This window comes from Sinohyriopsis cumingii, chromosome 5 (genome assembly GCF_028554795.1).
Source record: "Sinohyriopsis cumingii isolate HCF-2022 chromosome 5, ASM2855479v2, whole genome shotgun sequence".
NCBI classification, from domain to species: Eukaryota; Metazoa; Mollusca; class Bivalvia; order Unionida; family Unionidae; genus Sinohyriopsis; species Sinohyriopsis cumingii.
The window spans coordinates 49,775,998-49,801,936 of record NC_142965.1 but is presented as its reverse complement, the minus strand read 5'-3'; the positions used below and the strand labels follow the sequence as shown (position 1 = coordinate 49,801,936).

The 25,939-nt window shown below is 34.2% G+C and overlaps 1 protein-coding gene across 10 annotated transcripts in view; it reads right to left on the bottom strand.

Moving 5' to 3' along the window:
- The window catches only part of LOC149799133 (peripheral plasma membrane protein CASK-like), a 397,425-nt gene extending 371,703 nt beyond the window's left edge, over positions 1-25,722 (bottom strand). For 9 of the 10 annotated variants that reach the window (XR_016421088.1, XR_016421089.1, XM_089958206.1 and 6 more), the window contains exons 1-2: positions 25,638-25,722; positions 11,701-11,769 (exon numbers count right to left, since the gene is read on the bottom strand). Coding sequence is in view for 8 of the 10 variants with exons in the window: in XM_089958206.1 (XP_089814332.1) it covers positions 11,701-11,759 (59 nt within the window). In the remaining 2 variants the exon portion in view is untranslated. Of the gene's footprint in view, positions 1-11,700; positions 11,770-25,621 lie in introns of all 10 variants that reach the window. The other variant, XM_089958204.1, reaches the window with a different exon arrangement.
- Positions 25,723-25,939: the final 217 nt, after the last annotated feature.

Sequence of the window (25,939 nt, the reverse complement as noted above, 5' to 3'; positions counted from 1 at the left end):
TTTCCAAAATATCTTTAAAAAAAGTTAAGCATAGAAATCACTTATATAGAAAGCAGAAAGCAGTTTCCCCCTGTCACAGAATGGGATTACAAAGATAAATTTATCAAGCGGGATTTTCTGCAGTTTGATAAAACATCCTCATAACCTTCTGTCTGATTATACTGGTGTTTGAAGTAATATCAATGAATCAGCGAATCAATTAAACTAGCTTTCCTGAACTTAAAAAAATAATCCTGTGTATTTATTACCAGCAGGGAAATATCTGTAAAGCAAGATCCAATTTTTCTATCAACATACAAAAATCCTCAACCATTATGACTTGAATTGTAGAACTATCCATGAATCATGAAACATGTCATAAGAGACCACCGCTTAGGCCAGCAGAAAGTGTCCTTTCAATACAGGTCGTCTCTCATTACGGGTCAATAAAAGTAGATAAAACAGCTGAGCCATATATACAATGGTTGGAACCAAACCTTCATCTTTTAGGTTAAGAGATCAACACCTTAACCAATGAGGAGCTCAAAATCCAGGTTTGACTAACAAATTCAACAATGTTTGAATCGGCATTTCACAATTACTCACCAAAAATCACCCCCCGCCGCAAACAGCAATATAGTAATGGAAGCATTTTTTTAGTTTATAAGTTCATTGCTATTTATCTTGAACTAAAGAAACTCTCAAAGATGCAATGTCAACAACACTGGCTTCTACACAACCAGAGTCAATTTACAAATTGATGTCATATTTGCTGCTGAAACATGTCATAACTAGTTATTGTAACATGTCATATAATATTGTACTGAAATATGTCACAACACTGTGCTCTATTACATGCAATAAGACGAAAGATGTAATAAACAACACACTTAACACTTGGACTGAATACCTTTAAAACTTCTTTTGTTCATTACATGGCACAAATCTGCCAGATTTTCCGATGCTTGAGAGTTTCTTACATGAACCTCCATTAGACAAATGAGATCCAAACCAAATGTCAAATTTGAAGGGGGGGGGGGGGTATATTCAGACGTATGATAAATTATACTAGTTGATATCAATAAGGACACTGAACTGAATGCTATCTTGTCCTGCAAATATTGCCATAGACAAGGTAATTGTTATGTTACAGGGTTGAAATCTAAAGCAATGATTTATGCATCACTGCATAACTACCATATTAGCTTGCATATAAGTCAGACCAAACTGCAAACTGTACAGACCCAGATCTCTCGTAGCATACTGCACCCAAAAATAAGGATATATGCAGTTTATTATAGTACAAGTCACATGGGTCATGTAGGCTTTCAGCACCAACTATTTCAGTAATGGGTTTCATTTTTTAGAATTTGATTCTATATACCTTTATGTGGCAAGTGTTCACTTCATTTGGATTTGTATACATCCATATTCCTTTGGAAGGTCATTATTTAGATGCCCCGAGGGGTGCAAATGGCAAAATCCATGTTGAAGTATGTAGACATTTTTTTGGGATGAAATGAACCTAAAGGTGTGATCTAGTACAATCTGGATTGAATGCCACATGCTGTGATGTCACAATGAAAGCTATACATATTGAAAAACAAATTCATACTACCCTTTATTGGGACAATTCCACTCACTCTTATTTTGACCCACGTTTAGAGCATGACCACCACTGTAAAAGTCCACAGCGATAGATAATTTTCATTTAAAAGTTTCTTGGTGGCAGTTAAGGTGCAGAGCATTCAATAATTGGGACTAAACAGACTTTGGTTCAAGAAAATTAGTGTTACATTTTTAAAGAACAATTTATATTTGCCAGCGCCAGCAACGTTATTCCTGGATACCCCAGCTGCTGAGCTGCTCCAGCGCACGACTCACAGCGTGGTGCGTGCACAACTTAGTAGTAACTTACTTGATTTAAAACATTGCTTCAAGAGCGTGAATCGATTGGATTATTAATACTGACTAGCAACTGTACACTATTAAATATACTACCAAGCCTATGCATAATACTGAACTAAAACACTTCAGTTTAGTCTGGAATTACTTCAAAGTAAATGCAGTCAACGAGTCCAAAGTAAATTGCACACTACAGTTCTATGTGAAAACTCAACCTAATGTATGTTGTCCACTGTAATAAATTCTACATGTTAAATTAGTCACATTTTTTATATAACGTTTTACAGTTTATGATCAAAGGATGTGGTCAAAATGGAATGTAAAATATGCTAATATACATTTCTTACAAATGTTAAAGGGGAGATACATACATACATATATACATATATATATATATATATATATATATATATATATATATATATATAAAGCCTAGCCTAGCACATCATCTGTGTACAATATGCAGCAGGTGACACATAGATAAAACAACAAGTAGATATTGCAAGATATCCAAAGAGAAATGAGACAATACAATTTATCTAATATCTTTGTGCACCTGATGGGTGACATTATATTACAACACTTGTATCATTTTCTGCACCCAAAAACTCTGCCTATCATGCACAAATCCTCTACTGCCTCGACACTATAAACCCCATTGTGTTGCTGTGCCATAAAACACCAAAGCAAAGTTCTCAGGGTTATGGTGTGTCACTTAACACATTAACCCCAGGAGTTTTTTGTCATTTTTGCCTGAAAATCGAGTAGGAAACACATTTTGAAAGCTATTTCTGAATAGACTCGAAAACACCAAATCAGAGGTCATCTTTCAATAACATACTGCCTAGTTGTGTTAGAAACATCGTTTTTCGTTGGCTATTTCACTCGCGCATGAGCAGAAGGGTAAAAGTTGGAGTTCTTTTTTTTTTTGCTAAATGGAGCCATTATTTTTGTATGGAGACCACTCTTTATTCCAAATGCCCATCTTATCCTACTTTTTGCAAAGGCTCATCTGTCTGTTTGCAGTTCATACTGGTCTGCCTTAGATCTGAGACCAAAAAGTCTCAAATCCAAACACACGGGCGAATTTTGGGTTAAAAAAATGTCGGGTCCATAAAATGAGGTTTTCCTATCTGTATTTTGTAGTGCAACTAGATATTCCAGATTATTTGGTATCATTGTAGAGCTACATCTGTCTACCTTTCTATAATACCACACACTTTAGTGTATCATGCATGACCATGACGCTACAGAGCTCGGCAGTAGGCTACTACATCCTGCCCCATAAAGTCATCGCTTGGGGGTAATGTGTTAAGGAATAAAAACAGCCAACAATAAATTGCTCAATTTCACCAGCCATCCTTTCTTTGCAGCAGCCATATTTGCATCATTGCTGGCTTTTATGCTGGCCTTGCAATGGATTTTCTTTTATATAAATGGCTTCAGCATAGTCATTATGTCAACTGTGAATACTGAATGTACAGCTCCTAATTGACAGCTTGTGGTACGTAGGTGCAAATTAGTTTTGAAAAGTTCTTGCTGCAGTACTGGGTTAAAATCATAGTAGTTTCTATATTTTTATAATGATTCGGAACAGGTACTGGCATGTTATTTCTGATAAACAATAGACCATCTGGAAATGAAATGTTTAGGTTAAATTCCTAAAACTACCCTACAAATTTTTTAATAATTTCTCATTGGAATAGGGGCCCATTTTTACTCATGAAAACCTTAAAAGGAAAAAAAAAATCTTAATAAATTACCATCAGCAACCTTCTATATTTGAAATGCTGCTTCACAGCCAGTAACTGATACCATAAATGATGTCTGATCAATACTAAAATGAATAATGGTATATGTGAAGGGACATGGAATATCAATCCCGCTGTTGTGACCTTTCAATTAACAGAGTGAATCTTCTGCATGAGACATGCAATTCCCTTTAACTTTTACAGTGTATTTCCTATCATTTTACTGCAATCAATGAAAACCTGTCATTTCAGTTTATGCTCTGAACTCTCAATAGTTATGCTGAATGGTCCCTTCAATAAAACGAGCCCACCATGTTATCAATTGTATCACACCTCTTGTATGTAAGCCTCTTTTTCATTGGTCAAACACTCGGGTACTTAAAAGCTGTATTGCATTTTAAACTTTTGTACTATGCCATTGTTGCAAAGCAATGTTGACCAGCAATACTAAATGCAACAAGATATTTGCATAAACCATTTTTTTTTCTTCAGTTTCAGTGGCCTTGTCTTCTGAGCTATTGCCCCCAAAACTGACAAGTGCCTTTCTTGTTCTCAACTGAACCTTGTTAACTAAGCTTGGTCATGAATTGTGGCATAACAACCTGTTAATCTGTGAAAACCTATTTTTTACCTGGTCATCTTTGACTTTGATGACTTTTGACCCCCAAAATCAACAGGAGTCTTTGTTGTCTCGAACGAAAATAAACTACAAGGTTTACTCAAGGCATGTGGTATAGAACTTACGCATTTTAGTGGAAATCATCTTTCATTCTTTCAGTCCCCAGGACCTTGATCTTTGACCTTACACCCACTCCCATACACACCCAGAAAATATATGTTTTGTTTCAATGTGAACCATCCAAATGGCTTGGTCAGAACCAGCAATAAATAATTCAAGATATCATGTGGACCTTTTTTATTCTTAAAATCACAGTGCTCCTGACTTCTGACATTTTAACCCAAAAATCAATACAGATGCATTTCCCGTCTAAAATGCAAGCCATTCACAAAGTCTGTTTGAAGTATCTGGTATAAAAGTCAAATTATTATCAGGAAATACTCTTCCTTCTTTCAGTCTCTATGACCTTTGCCCTTTTCAACCTAAAATTAATATGAGTGTCTCTTTCCCCAAAAATGCAAACAAATTAACAAATTTGGTAATGACAGATGTGGAGAACTTGAGTTAGTGTGCCAAACAAATTATAACATGATACGCTCTACCTTTCGGCAGGTGTATAAAAAGAGAGCTTAAAAGGGAAAACCACCAACCATAGTTAAATGAATTGCACATAGTATCATCAGGAATGCTTCTTGGGACCCTACAGGTGTAATTTAAAACAAGTGATTGAAACTTTCTGAATATCAGTAACACATGAGAGTACACACTTATTACATGTAATTAGCACAGAATTACCTGTAAAATCAATTTAAACACTTTAGTTTTAGTTTATAGTGAATATTTCATGTAATTTGGATGAAAAATGATAAAAAAATTTGCACATAAAATTTATACATGGTAATATAAGCATAAACGTCCAGGTGTTGAACCATGACAGCAGTTGCATCTTCTCAGGCAGACAAACCTAGCATATCTGGTGTCATATGTTTCCTTGGACAAAATGGGATAGAAGTCCATTGAAATTTTGAATAAACAAGAGTCAACTGACAGCTGAGTGGTAAGTGTGTCTTAGATACATCAGTTAAACGATAGGTGGTCGTCCATAACAAAGCTGTTTACAGTCAGCATTTTAATGTAAAACAATTTCGTTTCTCCTATCTATAAAAAGTCACACTTTTTCAGTGAAAGGACACTTGTTTGCAATTCTTTTATATGCCAACACAGTAATTAATCTACTGCCATCTTCAAAAAATCTTGATATGTAAATTTATTAATACTAAAACAGGATGAAAATGGCCGAATTACATTTGATGAATATCTTCAACTCTACGCGTATATTCATCATTGTCTGAACACCTTAAAACAATATTCTTGTATGGCTGCCACATTGGCCACGAGGGTTAGACCCTTCATCTCGGCTCTGCTAACATGCTTCATTAAACAGTACAGATCCAGAAAGAAGCATGGAGAGGCATATGGAACTCCTGACTTTCAAATGAATGGCGGCAATGATATTCCAAAGGTTAATTTTTATTAAATAAAAAATAAGACCAACTTCATTCTGATGAAAATATGATGCTTGGCATTTAACTTACTACCAAACCCATCTGTACATTAACATTAGGGCCCCAGGTGGCCATGTGTTTTAAAGTGCTGGCCTTTACCAATCTCTACGATCTCACCTCTGTCCGGGTGAGTTCAGCAAATGTGGATATGTGAGAAAGCTAACCAGTAGCTTCATGTGGGTCGGTGGTTCTTACCAAGGTTTTCCCAGGTTCTTCTTCCAACAGCTATTACTGGCTGCTATCATGTGCTGACAAAAGGCGTTTACGCCCAAACCAATTACAACAACATTAGTATTATTTTTCTGAAGTACTAACTGCAAAGAAGCTGCAAAACTGATTTATTTATTCATTTATTATTTTGCAGTTATCCCGTGCAATTATACCACTCTATATGCATCACAATGCACACCTCCGGTATGTGTGCTTACTGCTATATTAGCTACCTAAGGAGGTACAGAAATTCAAAATCCACGAAGGTAATGTTAGTGATTAGGTTAATTTGCTTTAGCAAGAGATAGCTTGAACTATATATATGGGTCTATGCAGATTGTTGGGAGTAATCAGTAGAACAAACAATACAGACCCTAATCTGCAGGCACACTGAAGTGATGGCAAATCAGAGTCTATGTTGCTTGCAGCTGGATTTAATTTGTACATGAGCATATAAAGCAGAATAAAAACTGAAATTTCCAATCAATAATGAGCGCATAATGACATTTTCTTCTGATTGATCTAGAAAGGCAATATGCCCAGTCTACATATGTCCCAGGGTAATTTTGTCTGGCAAGATGTGCATTTATCCAAATGCCCACAAATAGAAAAATTAATATGATTACCATATGTACTCAGTTATAAGTTGAGTCCAACTGCAAACTGCAGACACTGATCTGCTGTTGCATAACATACCAGCAGATCTGGGTCTGTGCATTAATCAGAAGACCTGGATCTGCATGCACATTATGCTATGGCAGATCAGGATATTTGTTGTTTTGCAGTTGGACTCAACTTATAAGCAAGTATATGTGGTAAATTGGGAATATTTATGAAGGTACAACCTAAATTTTTCTGAAGTACTCACTGCAAAGAACTTTAAAGCATCATTGATCAAAAGTAATTTTGTAAGTATTATTTTAATCTTTACAAGTGGTTTCAAATAACTCTTTACAAAACTTTGACACTCAAAGACAAAGCTCTTTACCAGACTTTGACACTCAAAGACAAAGCGCTTTACCAGACTTTGACACTCAAACATCAAGCTGGGCAAACTGCAGTGACCTAGATATGATGGCCGAGCTGAAGTGACCTAGATCTTCTGGGCAAACTGAAGTGACCTAGATCTGCTGGGCAAACTGAATAAGCAGGTATAGATGGAAAGTAACTGACCATACATAAATATTTGGGGTTGCTTTATCTTAACACAAGTCCATGTCAACATTTTCTAATTCCATGCAAATTCATTTGGATGGAATTATTCTCATATGAATTCTGTGTAACTAGTAACAAATACCTTAGAGATTCATACCTGAGACTTATTCTTAACCATTACTTAAAAAGTGACAAACAAAAATTTATCATGAATATGGACAATAATTGTAAATATTTAATACTGAAACATATTTTTCTTTCCTTTTTTACACAACAAATTCCAGAAAAAAATAATTGTTAATCTGAATCAATCGTCCTTGATTTTTGTTGGTGATGAATTATTATTCAAATGGTGTCAATTTCCTGGCTAAACAGCATCCATGTGATGACTGACAAGAAATCCTGTACATTTACATGTATTTAAAAGGCAGTCCTCATTCTGCAAAGGCATCAATTCACTGGGTTACTCATTTCATAAGACAACTAACAGCACCACAGTATCAAATTAGTCAGAAAGATAAATCCAATCCCTGCTTAACTTGCTGGTAGCTTCTCGTGGGTCGGTGGTTGTTTCCAGGGTTTTCCCGGGTTCTTAATCCACCATTTATACTGGCCGACATGTATAGTCTATCTTGTGCTGAAAAATGGTGTCAAGCTCTATATCAACAACCAATCCCTGCTTAAGATGTGGCCTGAACATGAAGTACTTGCAGTTGGAGGTAAGAGTTGCCGATTTTTAAACAATGGGTATTGACTGGTTATCAGAATACAGACTAGAGTCTAAAAACATTTGCCCAAAATATTGTGATGGACTTATCAAGCATGCAATAAGCTTATTATAGAAGTTATCAAAACAGGGCAAACATATATTCAATTGGTAAGGCACCAATTCAACTGTATTAAAATAAAATCTCCACTGTCCTATGTGAAAGTTTGATAGTGACATGATAGGGGTTATGTTCCGGTGACCTTTGTATTTGCCAACAGAAATGCAGCTTCTAGAAATCTCTGAATCAAATCGTTCATCACACACTGATGCTCAGTCTCCCAAATGAGACGATAAAAGACTTCATCTGATTGGCTGATAAAATAAGTGATTATGGAAACAACACAAGTCAACAGAACATGACCCCTAAGCAGGCACTGTCAGATCTTCTCATTGTACTGTGGAGATGATTTTAATCAGATTGCTAACAAATTTTGATTTGTTAGAGGGCATACAAACAAGTGCATGAGTCAAGTTTCAACTTCCTTATTAGAAAAGGAAGGAATGCTAAAATATGTGGGACCGAACATAGTTACTTTTCTTTAATGTGAGACCTAGCATAACCCAAAAATAGTCCAAAAAAATATTTCCAGCTCATTTCTTGTGTCTTTTTTTAAATGATAAAAGTCTTCTGTTAACACTTTTTGCATTCATAAAATATATTTGATTCAAATTTGTAACTAGTTTGATCTTAATTCTTAACTCCTATTTTATCCAAAAGGATATGGATTTTTTGAGAAAGAGCAACACTCCAAGTATCTATCAATAAAACGGTCTACTTGAACAACGTTCTTACAGGGCAATTCATATTTTAGGTTGCCAAGCCATACAAATTTTGCCACCTTCAATACCGAAAAGTAGAAATCCGTGGAGTGGGTAAATAATGACAAAAAGTTTAGATTTTAATTTAGGCAAATCAAGAGAATCTAAGTTTAAACAACACAAAATGGGCATACCCAGCTTTTTCTAACAGAATCGTAAACAGAAATCGCTTGATTCATCCTCTGGCCTGCCATCAATAGTCACAATTTGGAGATCTCTAGACCATCTCTGTACACAATGCCAGGTCTCAGATTCACAGATAATGAGTCATAAACACCATCTGATGATATATTAATAAGGCCTTGAGCCATATCTACATTTATACACAGATTTGCTGATTACATGGCATTATGACATATTATGAGTGACCATCTGTATTGAGAGACAATAATTTTGGGGAAGAATGTGTGATCTTAAGATAAAATGTAAGTTCTGTTACATTATAATAATTACTGGTGGTGGTAGTGGTGTTTTTGTTTTTGAACATGATGTTGATACAACTTACTCTAATCCGAATATATATATGCATGATGAAATTACTACAGAGATAACAAGAAGAAAAGGCTAGACCTGAATGTGGAGTCTACAATCAAAACATCACTGTTTAGACAGCATATTGCAGAATGAGTGTCTTAGTTTCATAATGATTCAACCAGTGAAGAAAATCTTTCACGAAGTTTAGAAATGTCATGATGTTTTGGTCTTAAAGTATGTAATAGTTTAGTTTAGTAACATCAACAAATAATTTATTTCACTAGAATACAAAGTGAAAATTTAATAGGAACTTACATTATTATGAATGAAACCCCAAAACTTCTATATGTTCTCTCACAAGTATAAAAGTAAAGAATGTTCAAAATGAATTCCAACAGTTTTGAATATGCTGATGTACCAAGTCTTGAATGTGCTGATGTACCAATAACCTTCATGTCCAACAATAATATAATCCAGAATGTCCTTGAATGAGTCCTCAATAATCCTAAATCTAGTTTTCTAGTCCAAAAAATCCATGAACTCTTTAATTCCAATCAATAATTAAAATAAATAATTCATCTCATATTATAAACGAACAAAAACCTCTTTATTACATGCCCACTTAACCTACGTTGCAATAAAAACTAAAAAACTAATGGAACATTCCAAAATATTGCCAAGAAGTTTGCTTCCAGAACATTACCAAGTCATAAACAAGATTAGGTCTTGAACTCAATTTTTATATATATAAATATCTTTAAAAAAACTTGATGAAACTTGAGTAGGTCAAACTCTACTCATAATCAGGTACAAAGGTCAAGCACACAACATAAATTGAATATACATAACAAAGAAATACAAAATGGAAAAACTTAACCAAAATTTTAACAGAATATTTTCCATCACTTTGGCCTTGACTCCAATGTCAAAGGGGTGAGTAAGCACATCAAAGAATAAATTGTCTTAGCTTCAATATAAATTTTCAAGAATATTCAAAAAATCCTTTAAAGTCGTTTAATACATCTGCAAGTGTATGCAAAAACTTAAACCAAACATAAACACAAATTTTCTACAGGCACCAAGGTCATGTGGCAAGTGAAAATGTCACAGAATAAACTGCCTTAGATTCCTAATGATTTATGGCAATTATTACAAGAATCTATCAAGGGGTTTAAGATAGATGAATAAATATAAAACTTGAGTTATAACCATAACTAATTACTGACAATGATGACAAAATCATCACAAAATGTTAGTGCTATATCTCAATTTCCACTATTTGCCACAATGCAAACATAGCGATATGACTGAAAAATGGTTAAAGCTATGTTAAAAATCCAAAACATAAACACACCATTATTCAACAAAGAGCAGTATGCTTTAAGTTTTAATGGTGAAAGTAACTTTTTTCTTAAATTTACATTTTGCATTCATCTTCAAATTATTCTTATCCTAAGATTTTTTAAAAACTATTTCATGTATAACATAACAAGTATATTTGTTTAAATTCTTTATTTTTTTGTTTCTGTTTTGCTTTAATTAAATAATAGTCCCTCAAAGGACCTGTTGTTCTGCTGGCCAAAAAAGAACTTCCAGGAATTAAAGATAAGTCTGTTTCTTCTTTTTAACTACTGAGACCATCTCTGATATTCTTGAGAAACTCCAACATGCCAAAATTTGTAACAATGCTATTTTCTTACGTTTCAATTAACATGTTCACAAGATGATAGTAAATGATGTAAAAAAGAACTCTTTCTCATGATCTGTGTCAAGGAACCTGGCATCAAGGATAAGTACAACTTATCAATATATACTAATGAAAAAACTACATTGCAGCACCCATTCATTTTGGAGCTGTAACCATATCACAATTTTCAGGAGGGCCATATTGCTCACCATACTGTATGTCAGACAAGTTTTTTTTGTAAACAAAGGAAATGATAATAAATCCAGTGTTTCCCTTTACTCTCATTTGTGCTTCAGAGACCCCCAAATTTTTAATTTGACCTCCAGTTTTGATACCAAAGTTTGTTTTTTACTCAGCCTGACCCCCAGTTTTGACACCAAGGAGATTTCTGACTCTCAGTCTTGCACTGATAAATCTTTTGGTGACACCTCATGTAGCTAAGACCATCTGTTTATTAAAGCAATAATGGGATTCTGGAAACCATATTGGAGGTAAGATTGCCAGTCTTTCTATTTAATACCAAACAGACATTATGTTAATTGTTTGGTGAAAACCCCACATGAATATGACCATCTATTCAGGAGAAAAAGTGACCACAAGATTTTCAAGATGGCCTGTGACTACCATTAATGGCTATACTTGAGGTCTGATGGGCATCATTTTTTAACTAAGGACCAAACAGACATCTGTTCTTATTTTTTACAATGACACCAGTAACTATAAAACAAGTCTGAATACAACAATGTAAAATGGCATCCAATACTTACTTTCCAATGGTTTCCTCTAAAAGATACACATCATCAAATAACACCTCGTCATCTGCCATTTTTCTCACCCTGCAATATGAAGATCAGTTCAATAAATATTAATACATATTTATTAATTCTTTACCACAAGCCCCAAGAAAATCCCAAACTGCATTATTTGTGCTTACTTTACTTGCAATTTTCATGAAATGGTTTAAAAATCCAAGCTTTAATATTTTATAAAATCATATAACAATTTTAGCTTAGTAATATAAAATGTTTGTTGAACAAATTTGCCACTTGACCCTGGCTTGAACAAGTAATTTTCCAGCCCTGCCTTAAGTCAGTCTAAATATCATGGTTTGTGGGGGGGGGGTACCTCATGTCACTGCTTTATATCCTCTACTCCCTGCAACCGACACTCATAACAGATCAGACTTTAAAAACCATTAAAAAATACTACAAACATATATCTGATTATGTGAATTACTTATCTATATTAAAATTACAAGACCATACTGATTTTGCAATCATTATAAAATAGTGGATAGATACTGACCTGGTTTCCATTTAGGTCACTAAAATACAAATACCAAATACCACAAAAATGCTACTGCTTGATGTTTTGCTAAATATGCATCCCTTGAATGTCTACCATCAATACAGCAAAACCTAGCATAATGCCTAAATACAGACAGTAGATGTAATACACCAGAACAGTAGTCCCCTAGTATGTCCAGGCAGTATAGAACATCTGATATGACAAGCATGTTAAAGGCATTAATGGACTGATATACATATACATGTACATAGAAACTGTGTGTACAGTTGCTGGTAATGATTCTGTGCAGGTCATGTTAAGCAAAATTCTATGAATAATTCAAATTATTATGCTATTAAAAAGACAGGGTTTCGTATGATGTTGCTAATATTCACTCATTCATTACATATTGTATAATGTTCAACTAGATTGAATGTATTACAAACTACACCCCCCTTTCCAATCTGAACAAGAAAAGGCTGAGAAGCATAGTACACCCTCAGTATAATGCCTTGTAAAATGAACTGTGTTATAATGAAGGTAATTACATCAAGGAAATGCTGTGCTGGTTCTAATAATCTGAAATAAATTATCACTTGATGACATTTTGAATCAGTATCACCTCACAACAGATCTATTGCAAAAGTGGATTCCATGAACCTTTTATTAGAAGTTCCTGCAATATATGTATTTTTGAAATGCAAAACAAGAGTACCATGAACAGCACTTTATACGCCAACCCGGTGTTTGTGTGTGTGATTTGAATTTTAATGAAGCTTTAACAATTTTTCAGTCATATCGCTATGATGTCTGCAGTGTGGCAGTTTATAGTGATGTTCAGCACTGGGACATCATGCCGCAGACATGTAACATGATGTCTCACCCAGTTTCATTATCCTGACACCAGGCCGACCAGTCCTAACACTAACCTCTTAATGCCGAGCACCAAGCGAGGCAGCTGTTAGTACCATTTTTTTAAGTCCTTGGTATGACTTGGCCAGGGATCGAACCCACGACCTCCCGCATCTGAAGCAGACGCTCTAACCACTAGGCCACCGGAGTGATCCAACCCCATGTTTCATAGTCCTCTATGTACATGTAAATACTGAAATTTCTAACCATTTTATTCTTTCAGTAGACTCACCATGACCATTTATTTACATTCACCCTGAAATTTACAAGCTTCTACATTACCCTATGTGCAAGCCACCCACAAAGTTTGGTCTAGGTCTGTGATGTAGCAATATTGTCATTTTGCAGAAACTGTTTTCTTGTTTCAGTTAGTGACCCTGACCTATGACCTAATGACTCCAAAATCAATAGCCTTCTTCCGTACCCCAAATGTTTGCCATCCATGAAGTTTTGTCAAGTTATGTGATTAACTGAGACACAATGTGTTGAAAGTGACATTACAAATCCAAAACTGACAATTGAGTGAATAGAATATGTGTCCAACTCATAGGCCACATGTGCCCCAGTCCTACACATTGTGCAGCCTGCAGCTATGAAGGCAGTCCATATGAAAAATATGCATAATTAGTGATAAGGAATAGTTCTTGCTCCAGCGGCCTGTGACTTTTATCATTTTATCTGTTTTGTCCCCAGCCATGAAAAGTTGGACGCCCCTGGGGTAGAGTAACCTAATGATCAGCATTTCCCAAGACAAGGAAATCTACAAAAGTTACTACTACTGATAAGTCAGGAAGCAAAAAATTATAGAGCTGCAGGCCAGTATCTATCTTGCCAACTCTACCTAGACTTCATTAAAAAAAAAAAAAACATGCTGATGAAAATTTGTCAGCCTGTTACATAATTCAACAGAACCAATCAGGGTTCAGATAACATCAGTCCAGTGAGATAGCCTTGGTCTCCATGATAGATAAACGGATTACTGCCCGGCAGCAATCAGAAAATTTAGTTGGATCAATAGATGTTGATCTTATACCAGCTTTTGATGTCATTGATCATAATATTCTCATTAGTAATTTTAAGATATATCAATGTGTTGATTCTTCATTTGTTTGGATTATATCCTTTCTATAAAAAAAGCATCAAGTGTACATATAAGTGGCAGTCAGTGTATTTCGAATGGTATTTTTCCAAAAAGTCTACAACTGGCAAATGTATCTCCAATACACAAGATAGATCTTTCTCATATAAATAACTATAGACTATCACTTTTGAAGATATAAGGCATGTTTATAATTAATTTAGAAAATACATGGAACCTCTCAACTTTTTATATCCATGATAATAAATGTGATGAGTGATGTTATTTGGATTTTTAACGTAGCCTTAAACAAATTTCAGTCCATGGTAATAAGACTTTCATAAAGGACATCCATGCCACATCACATTAACTAGAATGGTGGATGACCAGCCAACAGCAATATATCATGGTGTGTGTGTGTGTGTGTATGTGTGTCTGTGTACGTGTCTGTGTGTGCATATGTGAGAACAATCTTAGTCATATCACTACGATGTCTGCAGCGTGGCAGTTCATAGCGATGTCTAGCACAGGCATTCTGGAACCCAAACTCTTCCAAACAATGACGCAGATTACTGACAATAAATGCAAGTCAGTCAAAATCTTTTCAATGTCAAGGTGCAAGATATCTCAACCTGAAAAATGATAGGCCCTAATAATAAAGTTATCCTATAAAAAAATCAAATGAAGGAGAATAAATAATCAGGAGTCATAACTCTTCTTCTTCCAATACCACCTTCTGGTATATTTCCAAAATACATGTGCAGAACAAGAGCATCATGTACCGGTTAAAAGAATATATGTATTTGAGTGCTTAGCATTGTTGGATGGCCTGCATCTGTGATCTGAAGATAGTAAGGGATCAAGGGAGGCAAAATTATCTGCTGCCTGCAAAGAAAGAGTGCTTGTAACTGTTTATCTTCCAGAAGATAATGTTTAGCAATTTAAATAAAGCCTCATTGACATAAAGATTCATGCCCAGTTTGGTTGAAATACAAGAAAGTCTAGTAAATTTATGCTGCAGAAGCCAAAGTCAAGAAGACACGTAGACAGGGGTGATAACTCTTATATGATGTCATGGAATAATGAATGTCAAAGTTAGTGTCATCAATCTGCCAAGTTTAGTTTAAAATGAAACAAAAATTGGTGGAGTGTGCTTGTGGAAACTTAAGTCAAGAAGATGACCAAATAAGGGTATCACGACTATTACATAAGGCAATACTAACAAAAGGAGAGTGTAAGTCCACTGGACAATATTCATACCAAACTGCAATAAAATATATTCAATGGGTCTTGAGCTGCACAGGTTACAAGCAACATCCCATGTGAAAATATGAATTTAATTTGCATAAGTGTCAAGTGACCTAAAGTACTCGTGTTTACATATAACTCACATTTCACCTGTGTTTGAATCTTGGCTTCACTTGATAAATCTGAAAGCTATCCAGTAGCTTTCCATGAGTCAGTGGTTCTTCTCTGGGTCTTCCTGGGATCTTTCTTGACCAAATGTGCTGGCCACCATTTACAGACTATCATGTGCCATAAAATGTCATTAAACCAAACCAAAGAACACCAAATCATGTGCTATACTCTATTCACAATGGACCTGATGAGACAAAACCATTACCTGGCACATCAAGGTCTATGAGATAATGTATATACCATGTTACATCTGAATATCATGAACGGTACCAGAGCTATGCTGGATACATGAAGAATCTGCATTTGGGGCAACATGAAACCGATGGAGAAAGTACAATATTTCCAATGCTATTCAACCTGAAAGAAGAAGTCTTCAAAAGGCACATCTATATGTCATAGGCAATCCACCTACTAAATGATATACAACTGTTAGAGTTGCAGAACTACATGTATGCTGGTTACACAAAGGGCAAATTGGTGGACAGTCAGACAAATGGATGGAAAAAGTGATTACTATCTGGCTCCAACATCTAGATGTTGGATCCTAATAATCAGGTGTATATTTTAGATGCATCTAATGATCATCCCTGAAAAGCATTATTTACAGAACTGAAATGGTTCACAATATATGACAGGACAGATTTTCACAAGTCAGTTCTTTTCTTATAAATGTCTACATGGAACAGCACCAGAGTATCTTCAAGATTATTCAGGCCTTTTTCAACACAATACCAGTTGAGATCAATATCACATGGAAACCTTCTAGCACCAAAACCAAGAACAGAGCAATTTAAAAAGAGCTTCCAATACTCTGGTACAGTTCTATGGAACAAGCTTCCACTACATGTAAAAGCTGCTGAAAATATTAGCGTATTTAAGAAGAGATATCATGAGTATGTATGTGCTTCTAATAGATAATGGAATTTAGTATTTTAATACTAAACATGTTAAAATAAATAGCAATGATTGCTATCTTCATATAATGTGCATTATTATACTCTCCTTAAGAGTCCCTCATGGGAGAATAGTCCTTGACTAATGAGTCACCCTCTATAAATAAAGCATTATTATTATTATTATTATTATTATTATTATTATATAATGATGTCGTGTCCTAATAATCAGATGTATATAAAGAATACAGTAATAGCTAAACATGTCATTTACATGTCTCAATAATTTCCTGTCTAGCCTGTAAAGCTTAAGTTATATGATCAATTACATTTAAACTGATTCCTTTCTAGCCTGGAAATCTTTAGTAATATAACCACTTACATTTAAATTGTTTCCTGTCTAGCCTGGAAACCATTGGCTAGCCTGGAAACCATTAGCTATATAATCACTTACATTTAAACTGTTTCCTGTCTAGCCTGGAAACCACTGACTATGTAATCTCTTACATTTAAACTGTTTCCTGTGTAGCCTGAAAACCTTTGATTATGTAATCACTTACATTTAAGCTGTTTCCTGTCTAGCCCAGAAACCTTTGGCTATGTAATCACTTACATTTATGCTGTTTCCTGTCTAGCCTGGAAACCTTTGGCTTTATAATCACTAACATATAAACTGTTTCCTGTCTAGCCTGGAAACTTTAAGTTATATCATCACTTACTATTAAGCTGTTAACCTGACTAGCCTGTAAAGCTCTAGTTATATAATCACTTACTGGACATGCAGTACTAATGGTATTGAAAAATGGGATCCAGTCTAGAAATTGGTGTAGATAAAATTGAGTATATATGGGTTTTGCTGGCCAGGAATGGTTGTAACTTTAAGTTTCATTTTAGTAGAAAGAATAATTTGACTGGTTTAACTGGAAAAAAAACATAGTTTTATTGATGGAATTTCAGTCCTTCAACAGTCTTGACTTTGGAACACTCATTACTAAATTAGCAATCAACTCATTAGTGCAGAACTGAAAACACATGTTTGAAACACGTGTAGGTTCAGAAAATGCTACAGCTCATATCCTTTTTCTATACACAGAAGCTGTCATCCAGGATGCATATATACTTATAAATATAGGTTTGATTATAAGCACTCAGAAATTTTAAGTTATCAAATTTTTAATATCGTGGTCTTTGTCTATGTTAACTATGGGAACAAAATTAGCATCGCCTGAAAAACACTAGTTGTATAATCCCTTAAACTGTTTCCTGCTTGGAAGGGTTTAGTTATACAGTCACTTACTTTCAAACTGGCCTTTTCTGTGGTGGAATTTAAGATTGACAAGCAAATCATAAAATCTAGTTTGGCATGCAATTTTTCAAGCGAACTGAGAAATAAAATCACACACAGTTGTGTATACTTTTAACAGTCAAGTAAGAAGCAAGTTTCTGTCTAAAGTGAGTCTGGTCAATGTACGATGAGCCAGTAAGGACAGTATCTTAAATTTCTTTATACCTGCGGGGTTTTGTTATCCTTCTGTTTTTATTGTTATGTATATTTGATTTAATTTAATTGTTTGTAAGTTTTAAAATCTTTTTATTTTTATTTCAATATATGTTAAGTAATGTAATTTTGTTTACTGGAATTTGATACTTTCCAGAAATTAGTTTGACTTGACTGTTTATTTGAAAACACCTAAAAATAGAACTCTGTATCTCTTTGGTGACCTAGTTCCTGGCCTTGATTGAGAAACAAGGAAACAACTTTTTTTTTTAAAACTCATTCTTAATGTGTGAACGATAATAGCGAAATCGAGGCTGACTGGGACTATGTGACTTTAGACGTAAATACTTCTGTGATGTTCTCGAAATTCTAGAGGGTTGACCCTCATCCTGGAATCTGTTTTGCGTCTCAAATTACCGTATAATCTTTGTCTATAGAGAAATTAGTCAGGTCTTATGTCACGTGTTTAGGCTCAAATAAACAGTAACACAGGAAAGAGTGAAAACAACAAGCTCTGAAGAAAAGAAAAAAATTATTTACCTGGAAAAATTCTGTAAAAATAAATAAAGTATGAACTTACGGTTTTAAGAATCAAATCCAAAAATAATCCAAGAATAAAATTTTAGCAGTCCTAATAAAAAATGTTCAACTGATTTCAAGTTTGGATCCCGACGAACAATCCAAGATGGAAGACAATGATGTATGCTGAAATTTTGTTTACTGGAATTTGATACTTTCCAGAAATTAGTTTGACCTGACTGTTTAGTTGAAAACACCTAAAAATAGAACTCTGTATCTCTTTGGTGACCTAGTTCCTGGCCTTGATTGAGAATCAAGGAAACAACTTTTTTTTTAAAAACTCATTCTTAATGTGTGAATGATAATAGCGAAATCGAGGCTGACTGGGACTATGTGACTTTAGACGTAAATACTTCTGTGATGTTCTCGAAATTCTAGAGGATTGACCCTCATCCTGGAATCTGTTTTGCGTCTCAAATTACCGTATAATCTTTGTCTATAGAGAAATTAGTCAGGTCTTATGTCACGTGTTTAGGCTCAAATAAACAGTAACACAGGAAAGAGTGAAAACAACAAGCTTTGAAGAAAAGAAAAAAATTATTTACCTGGAAAAATTCTGTAAAAATAAATAAAGTATGAACTTACGGTTTTAAGAATCAAATCCAAAAATAATCCAAGAATAAAATTTTAGCAGTCCTAATAAAAAATGTTCAACTGATTTCAAGTTTGGATCCCGATGAAGAATCCAAGATGGAAGACAATGATGTATGCTGAAACCTATAGTTTTGAAGTCTATAGTTCCTTGTAGAAACAAGAATTATCACTCCGGTTTTGGAAATCTAAATAAATTTCTTATAAGAACCGTCTTTGATTAAGAATCTCACATGAGCACGTGTATTTTCCAGGAGAAAAAAAAGAATTAATCCTTTTTAATCCAAATAATTTGAAATAACTCCAATCCAAGAAATATGAAATAACTCTTCTTGTTACATGTTTCCCAGGACTTGTCACAGCAACTCCCACTTTTTTATTTTATATATTTTTCCCAGGGCTTGACAAACTTTTTAAGTCATCTTTGTCATGGGCAAGCTGCAGGGAAATTGAAATTCCCATGGGAGATATGAGCTTGCCTTAAAATATGACAACACTATCACAACAAAACTTACACAATAAGGTAAAATAAAATATAGGATGTTTCCTTAAAATCATTCAATAATTATTCTACGAAGAAATATCCTTAGTCTTCTTTGCTATTTTTGTACAGTAAAACCATATCTCAATAAAGTTATAAATAAATAAATGTAATATGTTGGTGAAATAAGAAAATAGACTGGTTTGGTGATTTTGTGGGCTTAAAGCCATTTTTCAACACATCATACATTACATGGCATCCAGTATATCTGGTGGTGGAAAAACCCAAGAAAATCCCAGGATGAACAGACCCATGTGAACCTACTTGCAAACTTTGACACATACCCATATTGACCAAGCCTGAGACTCGAACCCACACCAATAGGAAGGGTTAGAGTACAGATATAGTTAAAAGACAAAGAGCAAAGACAGACATATAGACAGATAGATGTATCAACAGACAGATATGGTTTGGGAAGTACATGTAGTTTGATTTCTAAGAGTGAGAAATGTATATGTAAAGACCCTGAACTAAAATGATAAACATAACCATGAACAGATTTTAATTTTAACAATGTTTTAATATATCAAGTATATTTTTCTGCTGCTAGCACTCTCATTTCTTCAACCACATCAACAATAATGAAAGTTTGTCCGATGGTAATGATTTATTTATATTCATAACTGAATGATTTAAAATTACATATTTTATATCCATTTCCTTATTTGTCTGAACAAAATCAAAAGTGTAAGATCAGCTTGATGGTCTAGGCACTAAATATCCATAATTGTGCTAATATGTCACTAAACCACATACATACATACGAAGATACATACTTCCGTTATAATGAAACCACATATCAAAATAAATTAGGGACACCATATTTGAACTTTCAAAAAAGAGTACACCATGGAAAGTGGGTGTGTTTGTAATATATATATATATATATATATATATATATATATATATATATATATATATATATATATATATATATAATGGTATACTGTAACTAATACATAAACATCTACATGTTGATGTGACAATCGATCAGTAGGAGTAGTAATAACAAGATTTTAAAGAGGGTAACTGGATGTCCAAGCAGCACCTGTTTCATTTTTGACCCACTAGATCAAGAGATGAATGTGTCTGTAAGTTTATCTTCTGGTCTATAGCTGAGCTAAAAAAAATTTAAAACCTTAACTTAGTGGCTGCTGCCCTACAAATTTCTCTGTATCTGCCTATCCCAGTAAGAACAAGTTCTGGAGTGTTCATTCATTTGTATTTGAAATATTTCTAAAAAAAAATAAGCAGCAAGTATGAACTGTGTAGCCCTCTGCCAATTCAATCATGAAAACATAATGGAAATGTTATTGATGACAAGGATCATGTCTTTCATTGGCTATCTTATCATTCTTATTCAAAAAGATGTCATTGCCTTGACTCTTTCAAAATTTGCCAGTGGTAGTTCATACAATTAGGAATTGGGGAAATGTATATCTTTTCTTACATCCATTAATAAAGTTTCTGTTGCATTTTGTTCAGTGCGTGAAATGTCCTTTTTACCTATGAAATGGATAAAGACTATTGAGGAACAAGCTGTTACAAGGTGTTCAATCACCTTGTAACCATCAGCACATATTGACCTGAATGTGTCAGTAAATTGATATGGGGAAGTGAAGAAAAGAAACACCAATCATTTTGGGCATGGAAATATGATAGTGAAATAAATATTATGTAAATATAAATACATTCTTTTATATTTCTATGATGTTTTCAAAAAATATTTTTAAAACAATAAAGCACACTTCTGAAAACATTTTGTAACATAACCAAGCACTATCCTCAGTACTTTAAAGCATTCCTGGGAATAACAGCACAGTTAGTGTAACATGACTCAACAATATTAATATGATGATCATCACTACTGTATGTTGTTTTGACTGCACCTACTGGCTTTGATGTCTTACTGCTGGTATCATTTGCATAATTAAAGTTCATTACCATGTCATATTAAGTGAAACCATTCAATTTACCCGTAACTAACCTGGCAATAAAAATAACCATTTTCATGGACATTGTTAATATACAGTATACTGGTAGTACATATGCAAATAATCAGAGATTACAGTAATGGGATGAGCAAATTTCAATATTATATTGTAAACAGTGTTTCTTTCAAATAAAATGTTACTCGTCCATTGTTATTTTAACAAACGTTATTTAAAGTTCAATAGTGCAATTTCAATAAATATTTGTCGCAACATCAGTCAATGAACTGGAAGTGTAATTTTACATAATATATGTTAAAAGCAGTTCTCATCAACTTCATAGCTTTCTTGGAGATGCTCAAGTGAATGTGAAACCATCCACACTTTAAGAAAAGAATTAACAGAAAAAGACTACTAAAACATTAAGAGTCTGGTTGAGCAAAGAAGTAGCAAAAATCTTATAACTGGAAAGTGTAGTTAGTGCAAAGCTGACAACCATGAGCATGTTTGCTTAAATGGTTACTGAATGTGTCAACATTTCCTGGCATTAAACTGAAGCAAGCCATTACATGTGTGTGTGTGTGTGTGTGTGTGTGTGTGTGTGTGTGTGATTTAGATTTTTTTAACGTAGCTTTTAACAATTTTTCAGTCATATCGCTATGATGTCTGCAGTGTGACAGTTTATAGTGATGTCTAGCACTGGGGCATCATGCTGCAGACATGTAGCATGATGTCCCACCCAGACACATTATCCTGACACCAGGCCGACCAGTCCCAACACTAACCTCTTAATGTTGAGCACCAAGAGAGGCGGCTGTTAGTACCCTTTTTGTAAGTCTTTGATATGACTCAGCTCGGTATCAAACCCACAGCCTTCTGCATCCAAGGTGGCTGCTCTAACCACTAGGCCACCGGAGTGGTTTAATTACATGTATAAATGTTGCAACCTTAAAAGTCTGTAAAGCACAGTATTTTTTGTCTAAAGCTTGACATTTTTCAATAAGAAATGTTTCAAAGAGAATTTTTACAGAAACAAATATTTGGTAAATCATGTGTAAAGAAGAATATAATCATATTATTAGTTATACCAGTAAATTACTAGTGACAGGATAGCAAATAATTAATCTGTCCTGCAGATAATAAAAATTATTCCTGTTTTGTTCATTTGACTCTTAAACTTAAATTGTTTCTTTTGTTTTTAATATTGTTGATTTCCAAGTACAGTGTATAGAATGCAATTAAAATAACTGAAATTGTTTTGAATTATTTACATAAATTATTAACAACAGTGCTCACAAAATCTGATAACCCAACACCAATCTAATTTAAGATTCTGCCTGTCCTGTACTCTAAAAGGTGCCTGTTGAGTTTGCAAAAAAAATAAATAATCAAACTTGTTTGAGAAAACTTTGATCATGCTGCTGATGATGTGCGGAAACTTATTTTCAAGATGTTACCTGCCATAACACAGCACAATCTGATTAAAATCAGACTGCCACTTTCCTATGTGAAGTGGATATCTAATTGTAATCAAACTGTAACATGGCATGTTATGCTATAAACACGATTTGTACTCCCAAACCCCCTGACACACATGCCTTGAGAAAACAATTTTCATTAATTTTCGAAAATAGAAATAAAACACGATTGTCAGTATATTTCTGCTATTTGTGGCATATATAAACAGTAAACAGTCATAATTGCAGCTTATGTAAAACTATCTTTTGGGCAGTTTAAACTGCAGTAAGTAAAAGGCAAAGAGGTCAAGTCACAAATCACCATTTTACACATTACACGTACTTAACTGGCTGACAATAGCAAGTGAGATGTGTCTGAAGACTGCAGTGGGTCAGACAATTGTGCTAAGTTGAATAGTTATGCTCAGGACATGGAACAATCCAACAGGTAGATGCATGTAAGAGAATAAAAGTTATTACGTTATCATTGCTTTGACTGATAATGTTTAAGCCATATGTATTTCTGACAAGTTTGCAAACAGCGGTAATGTTTCTTTGAAGTTGGATTTTACATAATACATAAAATGCAAAGCATGATCATTCGAACTGTCAGAAATGTGGTCACCTGTGATTCATCTGTAAGGCCGATTTAGGAAGAAATTAGCTATCAATAGTATCAGCAAAATCCAACAAAAATAAATTTCAGAACTGGCTGACGAAGTTTTACTTTGTGAAACAAGGAAGCAAAAAAAGAAAATATGGTGGGGGAGAGAATGAATTCTTTCACATACTGCAAACAACACACTGACATGTCAACTTGGTTCTGACAATGATTGGCTCAGACAATCCAGCTGAGAAGTTTGAACACCATGACAATACAGTCTCTAGTGAGTGTAGTGGTCAACACTAGTAACACCTGCATTACTTTACGTTCAAACCCCCTACTGAATTTTTATTGGAGTGGTAGCATTTGCAACATTGTGTGACAATATTAAAAAGGGGAAATTGTGGGCATATGGAAATTGGAGTCCGGGCTTTTGTAATTTCAGTCAGGGCTTGTGATTTTTTTAAAGTCACCAGCCCTGGGTCTGTGTCAACAAAAATTTTCTTTGACCACTGGACAAAACTATTATATTCACAATTATAAATTCTGTATTATACATACAAACAAAGGTTAATTATCAGTAGATTCAGGTACCAAAATGCCATGATCATTCAGTAGCATCTCATAAAATTATCTGGAATTGTCCTGAATTTCTGGAAAGCCAAATGACATCTGTCCTAGGTAAAGTTAGAACAATCTGAAACACTTCTACCTTACAAGGTTTAACATTCACAAAAGGAAAAGATCTTAGTGAATTGCAAATATAAGAATTTAATGTCAATACATCTGTGTACTAATATTATTGAAAAAAAATGCCACCTGCCAAATCAAATCATTACCAACTGACACAATATGCAATGACAAAGAAATGACAAAACATTCCTAAACTCTTTATTCTCTCTTTGGTGGATATAATCACCAGAACATAGGTGATCAATGGAATGGACCTAAATGGACTTTAAATACAGTAAACCCCTGATCTGCATGTCAATTAAATTCCTGAGAGACATCACTGAAATTTAAACAACTTGAATTTTTCCATCAATAGTGAGCTGAATCTTCATCAACATGCGTAAATGGGAAGTTTACTGGATGTGCAAAATGTTTGTATTCATTATGAATTTTTGTATTAAGCTGTATAATCTTATATCCAATCAATAAAGGCAGTAGATTACAAAACCCAACAACATAAAAGTGAACACATCTTACTTTGAGTCAAATACACACTTGCTAACAATACAAAATATTAAAAATGCTCAGCTGATTTTAAAAACAATTTCAAAAAGAATCATTAAAAATGCTTTTGCAGACATGGAAATTTAATTTAAATCTTCTTTTCTAAAGAGTAAGGAATTACTTGGACCCAAAAAAGACTCCTTTTATAGTGATCTAAGATGCTCAGAAGAAGTACATGAGCAATGCATTTGTTATCATAAGAAATAATAATATCCAAGAGTAGCACAAATTTATTTTCCTTTAAATATTTAGATCTATGATTATATGGTCTAAAACAAACAATAATACTGAATACAAATATCTTGCAAATTTGAAAAAGTCCACGTCGTGCCGGTGATACCCTCCGCTCCGGTGATTATCCACCTTTCTCCATGTGACGTACTCCACTATGGCAAGCTACCAGTCGAATCAATGAAACTAAGTCCGCGTCTCCTATGCGTTGCCTGTTTCATATTATCTACTAAGAGATGAAATTAAAATAAAAGTTTACACATGGCATGCTAGCATTTCCAACTGCATTTGGAAATCACAAATGTCAAACACCCACCCACCTGCAACTCTGCTTTGATTGTATTAATTGTAGAAATATCTAATCGAATGCTAATCTAAATGTACAGACACCAATAAATTCGAAAACTACGGCTTTTTAATTATGCATATACCTTATTTGTTACCCACCTGTTGCGTACACACAATCTGGAGCTAAAAAAAATTAGGGAACTTTAACCTCTTCCACCATGTTGTGCCCAAAGTGTTAATAGCACCTAAACTTACAATCGCGCCACAGGAAGGTAGGATATCTACTTTGTGCGATTAATCTTAAGATTAAACAAAGGCATAAAATAACAAAAAACGGATACGCTGAGCATTTTTTACTGTTTAAAGGTCCGGTATTTGGACAGAAGGAAAACAAAGGACAAGATTTTAAATATATAGTCATTAAGGCATAACCATAGATTTAATTCCTAAAGCGATTTTGA